Raw genomic sequence first — 17,698 nt, forward strand, 5'->3', positions numbered from 1 at the left:
ATAAATAGACCTTGTGTCTAGCAACTTAAAGACCTCTGGCCACATGCACTGGGAGCATGAGAGTTCCCTGAATCTGGTCCTTCTGTTCATTCTCTCTCTCTCTCCCTTCCTTTAGGGGCAGCCTTCACCTAAAACAAACCAGGTGCAGGGTCCCAGGTGTGGGGGTGGGAGCAGCTAGACCCATCTCCCCCTGCTCTTCTCCTGGTGTAGGTGGGTGGGGGTATTTTAGGCTGATTACAGAGTGGTACACTTCAGGCTCATTTAATGCCATGGAGAAAATTGGGGGTGGAATCAGAAGTGCAAGGTATAGCCAGCACTAATATACCACCTGCCCCCACTTAAAAGAGATCTTTGTCTTTAAACCAGGACATAGGGGCCATCTTCATCTGTCTCCACTATCCAGGATTTCGTTAATAAAAAGGGATTAGCGCTCCCCAGGTATTTGTGGGAGGATTAAATGAGAGAATATAAACAAAGCACATAGAGTAGCGCCTGGACGTGACAGGTTCTTGTTAGCTGTGGCCTGTGAACAGGCCCCTAGGTACTGCTCTGATGGCTAGTCCCCCATTGGCCTGTCTCCAAAAGCCAGGGAAAGGTCAGAGCGGTGCGGGGTGGGGGGGTGTGACTCAGCACTCTTGCGGGTCAGGGAGGTGCTGAGAGTCAGATGGGGAGTGAACTGAAGTCCACGGGGTTTCTGACACATCGAGTTTCTGGTGCCCACCTCTCAGAGGCTTGTCCCCCTCCTCCGGAGGAGCTGCATGGTCTCCATCCTCAGCCCCACTGCGGAAGCAAGGATGAAGTGTTGGGTTGGCCAAAAAGTCTGTTTAGTTTTTTCCATAAAGGAGAAGATACATTTTTCACTTTTACCAACAACTATTGATTTGGATACGCTGACTGTGTTGGCTATCTCCTGTGTGGTAGAGCATTGATTGTTCTCAGTCAATGTCTCCGTTTGATTGCTGTCTACTTCAACTGGCCTACCCAACCGTGGGGCATCATCCAGCAAGAAATGTCCAGCACAAAACTCTGAAAATCAGCTTTGAGACATTCGGTCAGTCACAACACCTTCTCCAAACAGTGCACAAATCTTTTTTTTTTTTTTTGCATTTCAGTTTTGTTTTTACCTTTCTTGACACAATAAAGCAAAACATGCTGAAAATGTTGCCTGTTTTCTTCCATCTTCAATATTACAAGATGGCTACACAAAAATTCACCAATTTTGATAAGTTTTTTTTAAAACTGCATGGTGACAGTTGTCACGATACAATCTAACAAAATTGTTTTGAAGGAAGTTAAAGACAACTAAGTGCTACTAGAGCCACCTTACGGAAAAAAACAAGCGAACTCTTTGGCCAACCCAGTACTCTCGGGGAAAGCCAGAGACTTTTGCTTCCTCCCTGGGGCAGCGCCCCGGCCTCTCCAAAGCGAGTGTGGACCCAGGCGGGTAGCTGTGGACCCAGACGGGTAGCTGTGGACCCAGGCCGGTAGCTGTGGACCCGGACAGTGCCATGAAACAGTCGGGAAGTCAGGCACGCTCTCTCTGCAGGTTTCGTTGGTTGCAGGGGATGCTTGTTCAATCCTCGAAGGAAGACGCAGGGAGCCCTGAACAGCAGCAGCGGTAGGATGTTCACGGGCCTGTCTCTCATCACAGTCTTTGTGCGAAGAGCCGCTGTGAAGCTCCCCCGGTCCCGTCAAATCCACTCTGTTGAAAAGATGTCTTTTCTGAGACCTCCTGGGGCACACCCACCTGTGCCATCTGAAAGTCAGTCCATTTATTTTTTCTAAATCATTCTGTCTTCTGGTTTTGGTCTCAGGTCCTAGGACTGGGAGCACTTGGGAGCTCGTTTGACTTTTGGTTGTTTCTGTCCACAAGGCAACGGCAGACAGCCGATAACCCCTCATGCGGGAGAGAAGGGCGTGCTGGGGGTTCTTTGCAGTATGTGATCCCGGGTGTGGTTTTTGTCTTTTTTTTAGAAAAATTGTGCTGTCCTATGAGCTCTACTTTGAAAGGCTACTTCCAGGCCATTTGGAACTGGGTGGGGACCTACGTCCTAAGGAGAGACACTCGAGTACCATTTTCTTCTGAGGTTGATAGACGTGCTCATGATTTCATCATACCCGAGACATCGTGCCCGGTCGGACACTCTACTGTTTCGTGTGCCACTGAGGAAGGGCGCTGCCAGTCAAACTGTGTGACCCGGCAGCTCTAAAACATCCTGATTTCAGAGATGTTAAGATACAGAAAAAAAAAATGCATGCTTTAGAACGACTGAGACACAGAGTACAACAGTGGGTGGGCTGGGGTGGGTCAGGTGAGCAGATGTCCATGCCACCCCGGCTTTTCACCCAGAGACGGACACGTGTCTGGGTGAAAAGCATCTCATCTTCCCTGTGAACTGCCTCTCTGCCCACCCCCTCGGAGGTGCTGGCTTGCGAGGCATCAGTGTGGTCGCCTCAGCCAGGAATCCAAGCATCAGACGCGGCTCCTGCTCACCTTTGGCCTACACTTCGTCTCTCACTGGACAAGTGTACAGTCTTACCTGACCCTGGGCCCAGCCTCACAGCCCCGACGCTGGTGCCGCCTTCCACCTGCTGTCTTACCCGTTGTCCACAAGGCTCCTGGCCCATGGTTCTGCCCCTGGTCTCACCCCTTCCAGGGACTTCTCCACACGGCGGCCAATCAGATCGTGTCACTGCCCGGCTCCGGGCTCTGCCTTCCACGTCCTCGGATGGCACGCTGCTTCTGCCGGACAAGTCCTTGCCTTCGCTCTTCAGCTTTATTTCCCACTGTTCTCCCCTCCCCCCTCCAGGCCAGTGCCCCAGACTCATTTCAATTCCTGGGACTGATGTCCCGGCTCTTTCTCACCTCCCAGCCTCATCTGTAGCCTCCTCAGGCCTCCTGTCCATAGAGACACACAGACCCACTCCCCCTACCTTCCTGGCCAGCTCCTCAGAGGAGACCCCCCAGCCGCATCACCTCATGGCATCCCTCTTGGGGCACCAGCCCCCCACCGTGAGATGATGTGCATTGTAAGGGCCTGACGGCCCAATCTCCGTCCCTCCTGGAACGCCCTCTCGTTCACCGTGGGGCCCTGCACCGGGCCTGCAGCAGAGTGGACACTGCTTGGTCGGAAGAATACTCGGTTCATCTTTCTCTTACATCGAAGAAGCCTGAGATGCAAAACATTAATTTGCCTGGACTCGGGATTGAAGTCCAGGTCCGCAAAACACACAGTTTCCCCAACCCAGCCGCTGACACGGAGCTCGGGAAGAGAGCACGGTCCCGAAGGGCCCCGGCGCGGACTCGTCCTCCGCGTCAGCCTGGCTGGCTCCTCGGCTTCCAGGCCAGCTGCGGCTCCTGCGTCCAAAAGGGCGAAAGTCCACAACGGCTCCCTTTGTCCTTCGTTGCTTGCTTCTTCGTGGTGCACGAGTGAGATAAGGCGTTATATGACTGCAATGTGAGCAGAGGTGGGGCGCCCTCACCGTGGGAGTCACCTGGACCCTTTGGTAATCGTGTGCCCTCAGCCCTGTGCCCGGATTCTGTTTCTTGGTTTTTTTTCCCCTCCAGGCAGTTTAGAATCCTGAAGTCACAGCCAAGTGGAGCGCATTACAGCAGAGGCCCCGGGCGGCGCCGAAGTTCAGATTTCTAGGGATTTCCTGCCCCTGGCTCCGGCTCCCGGCTGGGCGGCTCCGCCGTGTGGGAAGTTCTTTCACGGTGGAAATGGAGACTCGAGGGCCGCGGGGAGGCGCCGGGCCCTGGGCGGCAGCTCCGTCTCTGAGACGGTCTGCTGCCGGGCCCTGGGGAGCTCTCGCAGGAGGAGTGAGCAGAAAGACTCCTTGTTCGTTAACAAGCGCGTATTAAGCACCTTCTGTATGCAGGGCCCAGGGGAGGCCCGGGAGGGAGAAGGGAGGCAGAGAAATGCAGGGCTTCGGGGATCTGCACGCTCAGCCGTGCGCTCCTCACTGCCCTGGATGAGAGCATTGCTAGTCGTGCACCTTTGGGTCGCTGGTTATGAGTTCTCTCTGTTTCATGCCCCTCTGTGAAATGAGGTGGCAGTAATATCGTGAACCAGTAGGGTGTCCTTAGTTGCAAAGAACATCTGTAATTACCTCACAGAGGAAAACATCCCATGGGTGGGTGAAACGCCCTTAACCTGCTAAGGGTGGATGGTGAAGTCAGCAGCTCAGTGGCGCCCCCCTGTGGCAGCCTCCGTGCATTGCTGGTGTTAGCGGCCTAGTTCTCTTGGTCCCCAAATGGCCTTATTGAAGACAGTAAGGCAGGAAAGGGGTTTTGAAAACCGAAAAGCCAGCATTGGTCCTGCCTGTCACCTACCAGACCCAATAAGCAGAGACAGGGATTGAATCTTTATGGGCGCTTTATTTAGATGGCCGGCGATCTAAGAAGACGGCAGGTTTGTGCTAACAGACTGTCCTCTCCTTTCAAGCCAGCCTTTTTTTTTTTTACAAGGGAGCAAAAGTCTAGGTAAGGGATTTGGAATTCAGGAAAGAGGTTAATCAGATAAAAGCTGCAGCCTGGCAGACTTCTGAACATCCTTTCATCCTCGGACTGGTCATTTTCTTTATCTGCGTCCTGGTTGGTGGACTGTTTCTCCCTGGAACACAGTGGCCGGGATACCACCCTGATTGCTTATGGTCTCTCCTGGGGCACAAAGGTGGAGCTGCTTGTGGTCTCCTGGAGTCAGGGGCGGGGAGGAGCGGGGGAGGCCGGGTGTACACCTGCAGTTCCTGAAACAGTAGCTTTTCACGTGCGTTAGCGCTAGGCGTATTAACTATCCCCTTAAACTAAAAATTTCCAGCTCTTGAGGCCCCCATCCGTTTCTTCCTTGTGCTTCATTTTAAGAGAGACGAAACTCTTCTATTGGGGGGTCCTGGGAACCCCCAACAGAATTCTCCTCAGGTTTCGGTGGTCAGATCGCCGCCATGGATAACCACTCAACCCTACCCACTGCTGAGAGCAATGGAGTCGCTGCAACCCATGCAGAGATTCATCTGTGTGTCTGGGCGCACCCCCTCTGCCCCTTAGCCCTGGGCTTCCGGACCTGCCCTCCGCTGGGGTGGGAGGCTGGTGGCCAGCACTCAGGGTCAGAGCCTTCAGGCCAGTGTGCTCGGTGTGGTGCCTGTAGGAGCAGCAGACCCATTCGAGGTTTCTGCTTTCCTCCCATTCCTTCTCTAGGAGCCTGCAGACTTTAAAGGGGGAAAGGCCTGACCCCCTGCGGGGTACACAGGCAGATGGGTACAGGCATCTGCATTTCGGGATTCTAGGAGGCAGCTACTGAAATTAACCTCTAGTCCCAGCCTGATGGGGTTGTACGGGGTCTGTGGCTGGAGCCGGCTGGCTTTCAAAAGAGAAGCAGGCTCTGCGGCTTAAGGAAATATCAGAAGAGCAAAGCCAGGTTCACAGGCAGCGTGCAGCGGCCTAATCTCAGCCGCCTTTCTGATTTTTCCACTCCGCAGCTGGTCTGTGGACACACGCTTGTTTCACGGCCACGTCAGCCAGTAAGTCCGATGCCTTTGGGAGAAATGCCTACGTCACTGAAGCTTTTTCTTTTTTCCTTTTTAAAAATTTTTATTGTTGACACTATTAGCGACATCCCTATTTCCACCCCCCCTCTTTGTCCACCTCCACCCAGCTCCCACCCCGGCTTCCCTCTTGCCGTCACCACACTCTCGTCTGTGTCTGTGGATTACACGTGTATGTTGTTCTTCGGCTCATCCCTTCATCTCCTTCCATCCAGAACCCCCTGCCCTCGCTAAAGGTTCAATCATCAGTATATTCCTGCATTTCTGTGGGTTAGTCATTCTTGCCTAAGGCTCTCACAGGCGCAGGCCGGCCACCACCTGTGCTCCTGGGGAGATGTGAGCTCTGCCATCTCCCCCTGCTTCTTCCGAGCGCATTTGTGCCTGCCCCTTGCTGCTGGCTTTTAGAGCTGTGTGGTGGGAAGAGCACGGGTCCCCGAGGCAGAACGTGTGCGTCCTGACTTTTGCCACTAACGTGCCACCTTACTCAGCCGGTCTCCCGAGGTCTCTCAGTCTCTCAGACACAAAGGGGCAGCACAGCGTCTGTGTCCCAGCACAGATGTCGGATTAGATGCGGGCGACCAGGATCACCTCCCCCCAGACCTCGGAGGCAGACATTGCAAAGCGGCCATGGCTCCCCTGCCCCTCACTGCCTCCCAGTCTAGACTCAGTCTTTGGACCCTCAGCGATCGTGGATGGATCGATCACAGGGGATATTTGAGATGAAACTGGTTTTCATTTCATAGCTAGTAAGCCCTGGGGCCCCTGTGGTTTTATAACGTCTCCACAGCTGCCTGGACCGAAGCTGATGGCTCCTGCTCTGTCGTGACGCACCTGCAGTGCGGGAGCCTGATAGGAGCTCCGAGGAGCCCGCATCGGAGCTACTCCTCCAGGATGGGTTATCATCGAGGGCTGTTGCTCCACAGGGTCAGGCCAGCGGGGTCCTCGGCCTCGCTCACTGAGACAGTCCCGGCAGCCGGCCCAGTGCCTGGCACATAGCCGGGCTCAGTTATGTGTGGAGCGGAATGATGAGTTTGGGGGTGGGGGTCTGCGCGAGGCTGCTTGTCTCTGGGGGGAACCTGGGGCCTCATCATGGTGTTGCAAGAGAAAGCGGCTTTCCTCCTTCTTTGGGTATTGCTGGCATTTTCGACATCTTCTGTGAGTTTCTTCTGTGAGTTTGAAGTTTGGCTTTCAAAGCCTGAGAAAGAAGAGAGAGAATAGAAATTAAAGCCTTGGTGGGAGGGAGGAGGCCACTCCGTTTGGGCTGGGCCTGGGGAGATTTTCCGTGCTTTAGGGGAGGAACCTCGCCTCTTGCTGGTGCCCTGGCCCCTCTGCGCCTGCTCCCCGGCAGCCCCGCTTTCCTGCCACCGTGCTGCCTGTGTTTCTCCGAGCCCCGCCTGGTCCCTGGCTGAGGGCTGTCGTCCTGAGGCACCGGGCAATGTGGCTGTGCCCTGGAGCAGCCTGGGGAGGGATCCTCATTTGGCTTTCCTGCCAATACTGGAAGGAGAGAAACATCTACAGATGGGTCCCGGGCAGGTCAGTTTACGCAAACCTCACTAAGGTCAGTCTCACAGCCAATTCTCACTTTGCAGATGTGTGGACCAGGGCTCTGAGACAAGAGGTGGTAACCCAGCCAGGTGGAGATAATGCTGGGAGCCCCGAAAGGGGCGAGCGAGGGTCAGCAGGCCCACTGGGCGAGGAAGGGGCACCCTTCTGTTTAGTGTGTTCCCGGATTTCTTGTCTCCAGATGTGATCCTTTGGGTCCAACCCTGTAAAGTTGGTTGTACTTGACCCCTGTCTCGGGGGCCTCCTGCCTGCTTTCCTAGCGCCATTGGCCAGGAGAAGAGAGGCGCCTTGGGTTGCCCTTAGAAATATGTGAAGGGGGTGCAGAGCCTCTGGCTGCTCCCTTTCTGGTCGGGGAGCTCCTGCCCCATTTCTTTTGTCTGTGGGCTTTGACCCCAGGCTGGACCAGGGAGAGAAGTTTATTCCCATGCTGCCTTAGGATTTCTGCGATAACTTATTCTTTTGTCCACCAATGGGGTGGACAGCATGGGTCTTAGGTAAGGGGACTGTGTCCCCCGGAGCTTGGAGTCTGTCCAAAGGACTTTTAATTAATTTTTTTTGAATAATTGGTATTGTCACATGGTTTTAATGTCATATGGTGGAGAGAGCAAAGGTGAGGAGTCTCCCACCCCGATCTCTCAGCTGCCGAGTTCCCCACGCAAGAGGCAGACACTGTTAATGGTTCCTGGAGTCTCTTTCTAAAGACAGATAGTGTGTGTGTGTGTGTGTGTGTGTGTGTGTGTGTGTGTTGTTCAGCGATTCTCAAGAGGGCCCAGGCGACATGGAGTGGAGTGGGACAGCCCCAGGGAAGTGTTTTGTGAAAGCGCAAGGTGCTGGGTCCGGGAGAACAGGCAGATAAGGGTATTCCGAAGACAATTCCCAGGGGACCGGGATATAAAACCTCCTCCCCCCCTCTCCGCCAGTGACTCAGGCAAGATACCGCCGTGTGGAAATGGACACAGCAGTGCTGAAAGCCCTCCTTTAGCCACAGGGCGCCCTCGCGCAGAGCGATGGCAGGGGCTGCCAGGAAATGCCAGCCTGCGCTACTTAGCCGCGTGACTGTGGTTCCTATCTTCGCCCTCTCTGGGCCTCCTTGCTCCTCATCTGTGAAACCCCCGATCTAGGGTTTTAAACTTTTTTGCTGCCCTTTTAGTCTGAAGAAAGCATGGACCTCCTCGGATGCATAGATCATGTAGGATTATACATGTAAATGAACCACACTGAAACACGGTGGGTTTTAGCACTTGGTGGCCCCAGGGGCGCCGCTGCGCAGTGATTCCTGCTCTGAGCAGGCGCAGAGCCGGCTGGGCTCCCACCAGCTGTGCTGGGTCCTGGCGCAGTGCGGGGTCTGGCGGTGTTGACTGGGGGAGCATTCGGGGAAGAGTTCCCTCCGGAGGCTGCTTTTCAAGGAGTCTGGACGATCGATTTCCCCTGACAATTGGCTTCCTTCCCCTCCGTGTAATAAGAAGGCCTCTTCTCCTAACCTGCGATGAGTGGGTTTGCCCAGCGCTCAGTTTCCAAAAGGTGGCAGCACTGTCCCAGGAAACAGAATCCCGGCCACCTGGTGGGAAGAGCCTGCCAGTGGCCCCTCCTGCCCTCCGGCCCCGGAGAGCGTTTCTTTCTCGTTTCTCTTTCTCGTGGGCCTGCGCTGTCCTGTCCACGTTCCTCTCCCCTCCCGAGTCACCCGATCTTAGCCTCGCAGATGCACCCTGTCCCCGACCACACTTCTCCCTGCCCCACGGCGGGTGCGTGGCCAGTCTGGAGAGCTGCTCAGGACCGCCCTGCAGTCAGGAGCAGAAGGAAGTTACGCTCCTGCAGTTGACTTGTTCCCCTTCCTGCCAGTGTTTGGAGTAGGGTGACGTGGGGTTCTGGAAGGAGGTAGGCATTTTAGGCAATGGAGCCTTAGGGGGTCGAGGCTGAGGTTTTCTTTTGAAACACTTTTCTATGGGCTGAGACAGCATCGGGCGTTTTAGGGGATCTGTGTATGGTTTCCAATCGCCAGAGTCACTTCAGACTCAGAGGTGGCAGCCAGCCGTCCTCCAGTGGCTCTGGGGCGGGAGCTCACGGGGGATGAGCCATTCCCGGACTGCCACGGAGGGGGTTGGTGTTCAAGAACCTGCCAGAACAATTGTGCACAGCAGACGGAGGAGCCCGCTGGAAAGGACAGAGCCAGATGCAGTTCTGACTGGCAGGTACTCGGGGTGTCATCTTCAGTGTCTGAGCCTCCGGGACCAAAACGGTCCCTTAGGACGGCTCTCTGTCTACGCGTCAGTCTTTAAACCGCTCTGCTGACCTGCCGTTCCCTCCATGGTCCACCTGCTTGCTCGCTCGCTCTCATACACAGGTGCGTCGTACAGTCAGGCATTTATACGCTCGTCAGGGCGCACAGACGGAGGGGGACAACCCTGCAAGTTTAGTTCACCCCTTATTCCAAAGGCAGGTCTTGAACTGTTGCCGTGCACTCGTGCGGTCCTGGGAGAAGCTGGAGTCTGGACGGGCACTAGTTTCCGGTCCACACTGCAGGGAGGAGACAGCGATGAGCAGACAAGCGGAGAAGCTAGGAAAGTGTGGTGGGGGGAACTGTGCTCTCCAGAAAAGTCGTCTTATATGTGACAGTGTGACGGGGGCGAGCAGGAGGCACCACGGGGCTGGGAGACGGGTCAGGATTTGTGGGTCCAGGACCTCGGGGCAGACCTGTGCCTGACCAGCTCAAGGTGCAGAGAGAAAGGGCAGGCTACGCGATGGGGGCGGGGCCAGATCGTGAGGCTTAGTAGCCTGGAGGAGGGAATGAGATGCTGAGTAGCCAGGGAGGGTCTTTAAGCGCGGGAGTGACCAGGTAAAGCACCTCCAGCCCAGTTACACGGCCCGGAATTCCCATCACGTGGTGTTGTATTGGAGGCCTCGGTGAAGGAACGCAGGGCGTGGCTGGAGTCTGTGAGCTTTGTGTGGTGTTTAATGTCGTGTTCCTCGAAACCCTGTGACAGTCCCACAAGGAGAGGTGTCACCGCCAGTGCATCCGTGAGAGAACCCAGGGGCAGACGTGGAGAAATTCATTCCAGGTCCCCTAGCGGGAGGGCCAGAGCTGGGACTTGAACCCCAGCAGGGCAGGCTCCGGGCCCCAGCTGCACGTGCCTTCCTGGACCTGGAGCCCCTGTAGCTTTCTGTCGCGGTTGTCAGTTTATTCTCATTACTTAGTTAATATGTGGGAAACAATGTTATAATTTGCATTTCTTTGACCACTACTGAGACGGAATAGTTTTTCATGTCTTTTTTTTTATTGTGATAAAATATGCATAGCATAAAATTTGTCTTTTAATTATTTTTAAGTGTATAATGCGCTGGCATTAAGTACATTCACACTGTTGTGCAGCCAACACCACTACCCATTTCTAGAACTTCTTCATCACCTCACACAGAAACTCTGTCGTCATCTCGCATAAACTCCCCCATGCCCCCTGCCCCAGCATGGGCACCTCACACCTTCTTCCTGTCACTATGAATTTGCCCGGATATTTCATATAAGTGGAATCACCCAGTACATGTCCTTTCGTGTCTGGCTTATCTCACTCGGCACAATGCCTTTGAGATTTGTCTGTGGCGTAGCCGAGCCTTTGTGTTGAGTGGCACCCCACTCAGCATGTGCACCACGTTTGCCCGCCATCCATCCGTCCACGGACACTGGTCGTTTCCACTCCGGCAGCTGCTCTCATGCAGACAGGACCTTCCCAGCTACTCGCTGTGGTGCGGGGGGGCGCTCTCGGAAGCCTGGAGAGTTTGGCTGCCTGAAGCCAGGGTGGGGGGGGGCAGGGGGACCCTCCATGTGGGTGGTTAGGGACGGTGCTATACTTTTCAAAGGAACTAACCTGGGAATGTTTAAAAAGCCCAGGATGAACACTGTAATTGTTCTCACACCCACACCCATCCTAGTGTGGTTCCCTTCCTGTCCACTTCATGGACTCAGAGAGTTAAAGACAATCTCTGAGAGGTCATTTCGTCCTTTGCCCCCAAGTGTGAAATCGTCTCCTATAGGGGGACACTTAGCCTGCTCTGGACGTGCCCCAGGGTCAGTGCATGGGAGTCTCAAGTCTGCCGGAGTGACCTTGGGCAGGCCAACCCTAACTGGCCTCAGTTTCCCCACCTGTACAATGATGTGAACCCCTTGGGAAGAAATGATACATCCTGCTGGGACAGACAGGTTAAGACATTCCTGCTTCATTCAAACCTAGTGTCTTCATCGCTGCTGCTTGTCCCGCAGGCCTGTTCCTCTCTCATCTGTGAGAGGGGACTGCCAGCACCCCCCCCCAACCCCCCCCCCCCCAATCCCCAGTGATTCTGTACTTCCTGGGCCACACTGTGACATCTGTGGACCCTCAGCCTCTGGTTAAGTGACAAAGCAGAGCCCCCAGGTGTAAGGCAGACGGATTGCGGTTCCTGTGCTGGCTGCCAGGTGGCTCTCTCTTCCTCCTCCCTGGCAGCCAGCGCTGCTTCTGACAGGGGCCCCCTCCCTCTGGCATCCGGCAGGTCCCGGAGGCCTGGCAGCCCCCAGGCAGCCTTGGGAGAGTTTGGTTTATGCCTTACTAGATGGACTGCCCTGTCTCTCACTGCCGGGACATAAAAGATGCTGGCTGCCACACTGCACCCATCTCCTCTAGAGGCACGAGGCCACTCACAGACATTTTTCTTTTGCAGAACGATAAATCTGAAGAGCCCTGTCCTGCAGCAGGTGTTGGAGAGGAGGAACGAGGTCCTGTGTGTCCTGACGGAGAAGATAGTGACGACGCAGAAGTGTGTGGTGTCTGAGCACGTCCAGATTGAGGAGAAGTGCGGTGGCATGGTTGGGATCCTAACCAAGACCGTGCAGGTGTGGGCCCGAGGGCTGGGGCCACAGCAGCTGCTCTGGCTCCCGCTGCTGGGACCTCAGTCAGGGTCTTGGTTGGGTGGTGTCTTCGTTCATCAGGACTCTTTGTGTAGCAAGTTAACAAACATCCAATTAGAATTGGCTTAAATAAGAAAGAATTTATTGGCTCCTGTAATCGAAGCATTCAGGCTTAAGCTGGCTTCAGTCACTGCTGGATCCAGGACTCGGAGAGCATTGTGAGCTGCCTCCCCGGGGGTGGATGCCCTCCGACAGGCTGTCACCTTGTGGTGCAGTAGCTCCAGGTGTTCATCCCACCTGCTACGACCCCAGTGAGGAGAGATCTTCGGGCTGGATCTCATTTCCCCAGCCTGGGTCACCCATTCCTGCAGTGGGCCCAAGGCCAGGGCAGTGGGACTCTCAGATTGGCTGTGCCCACCTGGGTCAGATGCATTCCTGTAAGAAGATGGGACAAAGGAGCATAAGCCAGGCCAAAAGCACAGTTAACCCCTAGAGTCCCTTGGAGTCAGGGTCTCAAAAAAGCGATAGCTTTGGGATTAGCTGCCTCAGGTCCTTTGCGGGTTGAGTTAGGGAAGGTAAGGATCTGTCCATCTGTCTGTCTATAGACGCAAAAACGGGTGCTTCTGGATTACATTCTGGACAGCCTTACAAGCTGCCCCCGAGCCAGTCCTAAACTTCAGTGGAATGGGAGGCTGTCATCCCCAGGCTGTCTCTGCTCTAGCTTGTCCTGGCGCCTGCTGTTCAATTCCCAGAGACTTACTTCTTGGGGTAACTTCTGGCCTTTGCTAGAGGACCCAGAACATGCAGTTTGGAATGCCATGAGTTTGGAACAGGGAGCTACAGGCCTGGGGCCGGGTGCTCCTGAGGCGGACAGGCTGGACAGCAGCGACGAGGGACATGCCCGATGGGAGGTGGCTTCTGCCCCCCACCCCCCCCCACCACAGTTTCTGCCCAAGGCGGCCCCACCAAAGGCGCAGAGCCCACCTGGGAGTCAGGCAGCCAGCTATCACCCCACTCTGGCCAGGACCAAGTTGCTCAGAAAGCCTTTGACCTCTAGTGTCTGGGCAACACGGAGATTCTCGTGTCCCTCTCCCCAGGCCTGATGGGAAGGCGTTTGTAACGGTGTTTGAAGGAGGGCGCTGGGGGCCTGACTCCTGGGCCTTTCCCGCCCAGCCTTCTCGCCTTGCTTCTTCCACCACCTCCCCCCTGGTCTGAACAGTGCAGGGTCTGGAGTGACAAGGCGTTGGGGGAGGGTGTGGGGTCTCCCTCAGCTTGTTTCTCCCTCAGGCTTTGACGTTGGTTAGGCGTTTGGTTTGGACTTCAAAGCAGTTTCCATAATCCTCTGTGAGGGAAAGGGGAAGTCACCTTATCTGCCTTATTTATTACCTGCTTTACTCATCACTGCAGACCCAGCTTCCCTGTATCAGGAACCTGGAGTGTCACTTTTGTGCCACCGGGTCGGCCATTTACGTGGGGATGTGTGCGCGTCACCAGGCCAACAGGGCTGACGTCCTTCACCTCTGCGGGCTGGCTCCTCCTTCCCACTCGGTTCCGTGGGCATTTGCACGAGCCCACAGGAGAGGGGGCAGGCAGAGGGGCCCAGGGGAGTCGGGGTGCACAGCTCAGGGCGTGCTCTGGTCCGCAGGTGTCGGCCACGGAGGACGGGACTGTCACCAAGGACAGCAACGTGGTGCTGGAGATCCCGGCTTCCACCACCATCGCCTACAGTGTCCTCGAGCTGTTCGTGAAGGGGGACGGCCAGTTCGGTGAGCGCCGCCCCCCCCACCCCCTTGCGGCTCTCGGCTCTCCGGAGACAGCGCGGCCCAGGCTGAGGGACGCGGCATCTTCCCCTGGGGCGCACACTGGGAGGGGATGGGGGACACAGGGGATCCTAAGAACGTGGGGTGGCCCAATGACTAGGGGACAGGCAGGCTGCATTGGGAGCGTGTGGGTGAGGTTTCGCCGGCACGGCACGGGGTTCATTAAGGACGTGGCCCCCGTGATCAGACGGACTGGGGATCGGCCCAGTGCCCACGCGTCCTGTGAGGTCTCGGGCCTGCTGTGGGGCCTGGCTGAGTCTCACCGTGTCCCGGGCTGCGGGAGGGTGAAACAGGCGAGGCACGTGGCGTGCCCGGCACGGCGGCGTTTATTAAGCACTCCACCTGGACCATTAACATCATCCCCATCACGTCACCTCCCTCGAAGCCCAAAACGCTGCTCTCGACCTTGCTTTGCTGGTCACCACTGTGTAAAGCCGGCCAACCCCGGCCGTGGCACTGTTTGAAGAAAGTCGGTTCCATGCGCGTCCGCTGATCTCAGGCGTGCATGGCCCCTCCCCCACGCACTTCCCAAGAAGACCTTGTGCTGAGCTCAAGAACAGTGCTTGCTTCTTGAGGATGTGAATGAACTCAGACAACATAAATTAATGTCAACCTCCTTAGCTATGGTGGTAATGTGGTTACGTCTATTGAAAACGTCTATTTTTTGGAGCTTTCTACTGCCGTCTTCACGGGTGAAACGGCAATGTCAACAGTTGGCTGCAGCAACGGCGTGGGTGGAGGGGAAGGTGTGCCGTGGGTGGAGGAGGGAGCGGTCATCCACGCCGATCCGTGGGTGTGTGCGGCTTCATTGTGCCCCTCTGTTCTCACGCAGTTTCACGTTTCCACAACGGAAATGTTAATAGGGTGTGCCGTCACGGAGCGTGCCCGCGTCTCTTGCTGCACGTCCCCCAGGTGGCCTCTGTCAGGTGGCAAGGACCAGGCTCAGGATGAGGCGGCCCCGGGGGGAGCCAGCCTCTTGTATTCGCGGTGACCACACGGGTCACCCCGCTGTAGGGCAGCAGCTCAGGCGCCGAGACCACTGACCACCCTTGCAGGACAGGCGACAAGCCCACGGGCAGGTGAGGACCCCAAGGAGGGGCAGAACACAGTCCCAGAGCCCCCCTCTTTGGGACCAGCCTGCACTTCAGGAGGTGGCGAGAAGCGGTGTGGGTTTTAAGGAGCTGGTCTAGAGAGGTGGGACGAGGACACTTGGAGTATCAGGACACCAAGAATTGTCACCTGCCGTTTTTAGATCCCTGGTTCCAAATTTGTGTGCTCCTGGGCATTTTGAATCTTATTTTAGTCTTTCTCTTTGAAAGATGTTCATCTACTGAGCAAACTGCATTAAGATGACTAAGGTTTTGTTACCAGTGTGTGATAAACCGCTGATACCATGTGCAAGGATGTGATTCCAGCCCGGGATGTTCACGCCTTGGCGATGCTGTCCGGGTGGATTAACAGTCGAGGTGTCGCTTGTGCAAGCTCGGCCTGCCCCTGAGGGTGACCGTGAGTGCCGTGAGGACCTTCTGGTGTGGCTGGGGGCCAGGCCAGGGTGCCACTCCAGGCAGGGCAGCTGTGGGGGCCCTCCTGTCTCTCTGAGGATGGGGTGCCCCGCCCTGCCCTGCCTGCAGCTCTGGGCACCTGTCCCCTGGGGGCCTCTGCACACAGCTGGACTTGGAAAGACACAGCGTGGCCTGGTGCAGCTCTCCTGTTTGCATTTCAGTCTCAGGCCTTTCATCTTGGCTCGCCTCTGTTGTCTTTGGAAATAAAGTCCTCTTTGAGCTGCAGAGAAGAGGTGCCCTGGGGAATTTTTGAGGTTCCTCTGGCTCACTCCCCACCTCCGCACGAGGCAGCCCCTGCCTCCCCTGCACTGTCCTGCTGCGCACACTCACGCGGGTGCAGCGCGGGGGTCAGGCCCTCGTTCCGTGAGACTCAGTGCCTGACTTGGAAGCCAGTTCTGCTTTTATTTCCCATCTGTGTGCCCCGTTGCTCCCGCCACAGAATGTTCTGATCTAGCTTCGTAAACATAGACCCACAGGGCCCGCAGGGCCCCTCAGAGCCTGCCTGATGCCTCCTCCCACCCTCTGGGGCTGGTGCATTTGACAGGCATCCTGCTGGTCCTTGGTAGCTTTGAGAAGAGGCCGACTCCCCCCTGTTCTTGGGGAAGGGGGAGGCGCCTGTGCAGCCGCTCTCGATGAGGGTCTCTCTGCCGCGACCCCACCCTTCACCCACAGCCCCCCACCTGCATTTCCCACCAGACTCTTCGTCCACGCTGCTGCTTCTCGGAATCTTTCCCGTCTGTCCCATCCCAGCGGTGGAGCCAATGTGATTATTTAAAAATGAAAATGTGGTCGTTTCACTCGAACCTGCTCAAACACCTTCCGAGGCTCCCTTTGTCCCAAGATCAAGTCTTGGTCCGGCTCGTTCACCCATCACCCTCGAACACTCCGCTCTCACTGACCCCCGAGCCTCTGGCTGCTGAGACACGGCTCCACCTAAGCAACCTGTGTTGGTGCTCTGGGCTCCTGCCTCCCTGGCTTCAGTGACGCGTCCCCCAGCCCCACTCGAAGTGCACTGACGGTCAAGGCCCTTGGCTGCCTCTGGCCCCCGGCCCCAGTGCAGTGCCTGAGAGGGTGAGCACGAAGGAACTGGCAGTGCCTCCGGGGCTGCCCCGGTGCCTAGGTGGCAGCGGTGCTGGTGCCATGGGCCCCTGAACCACCCACAGGGCGCTGGGCGGGATTCAGGGCTGTGTCCCCGGGGAGCAACGTCATCCCCTGGGGCCGGTGGACACTTCCCCTCCTCAGTGCCTGATGCGAAGGGCGGAGGAGCGGGGCGCCCTGGCTGCTTAGCGGGTGTGCATGAGTGAATGAATGAGGGAATGAAGGCTCATTTCGTTTGTCTCAGCCGGCCATGCCACCCCTGCGGACACGGGTGTGTGCCGAGGGCCGGGCCTTCCCTGTGTCGGCTCAGACGCATTTGCATCCCGTGGCCTGGGCTCGAGTGTGCAAATGACCAGACAGAAGCACAAAAAGAGCCCGAATTCATGAGTTTGCTCGTTGTTTTTGCTTAGCAAGGACCTAAGAATGGCTACATTTTTACCTACAGTTCAGACACCTTAGTTGGGCTCTCAAATGTGGACGTATATGAGGAAACATTTCATTATTTACAAAGTTTTCATGACGGACAGTTCCACATGGGTTCAAAAGCAGCATTCGTAGTGTCATGAACTGGGGCACTTTGTGCTTCCAGAACACGGGCCGTTTGGGTTTTGTCCACAAATATTTCAGTAACCCTAAAAGTTAAAACTTAAAAAAAAATGACCAGTTTTGCCTTTTCATAAGATTCCTGTAGACTATATTCTGTTTAGATTTTTCACTTGACGTGTTTGAGATTCATTCATATAATTGCAGCAATAAGTTTGTTTTTAGCAACATAGTATTCTGTTAACGAAGAAAATTTGAGTCTTTTTTTTAAAGATTTTATTTATTTATTTTTACAGAGGAAAGGGAGGGAGATAAATAGAGAGAAACATCAATGTGCAGTTGCTGGGGGTTATGGCCTGCAACCCAGGCATGTACCCTGGCTGGGAATCGAACCTGCGACACTTTGGTTCGCAGCCTGCACTCAATCCACTGAGCTACGCCAGCCAGGGCTCAAATTTGAGTCTTTAAGAAGAGAACCATATAACATAACCGCTTGTGCACCTAAATATGTTGTCAGTAATTCTGTAACATTATCAGCTCAGTCAAATCAAATCCGTCAATCACATTCCACGTCTCCCGGTCCCACTCCGGTGTGGTGAGTGGTTCGTTTAGCGCTGGCTTGTTCCGCTCAGGCTCAGGAAGTACTTCCGGTGTGTGAAAGGTTGCTTCCTGCCTGTCCGAAAAGGGCGCGCAGGAGA

General features: G+C 55.7%; 1 protein-coding gene across 1 annotated transcript in view; it reads left to right on the forward strand.

Annotated features, from left to right (window-relative positions):
* GSDME (gasdermin E) overlaps nt 1–17,698 on the forward strand; it is a 47,575-nt gene that overhangs the window by 16,479 nt on the left and 13,398 nt on the right. Inside the window, exons 4-5 of the mRNA XM_028525947.2 lie at nt 11,791–11,962; nt 13,623–13,743. Coding sequence (XP_028381748.1) covers nt 11,791–11,962; nt 13,623–13,743 — 293 coding nt within the window. The remainder of the gene's footprint in view (nt 1–11,790; nt 11,963–13,622; nt 13,744–17,698) is intronic.

The sequence above is a fragment of the Phyllostomus discolor genome, chromosome 10, assembly GCF_004126475.2.
Source record: "Phyllostomus discolor isolate MPI-MPIP mPhyDis1 chromosome 10, mPhyDis1.pri.v3, whole genome shotgun sequence".
NCBI classification, from domain to species: domain Eukaryota; kingdom Metazoa; phylum Chordata; class Mammalia; order Chiroptera; family Phyllostomidae; genus Phyllostomus; species Phyllostomus discolor.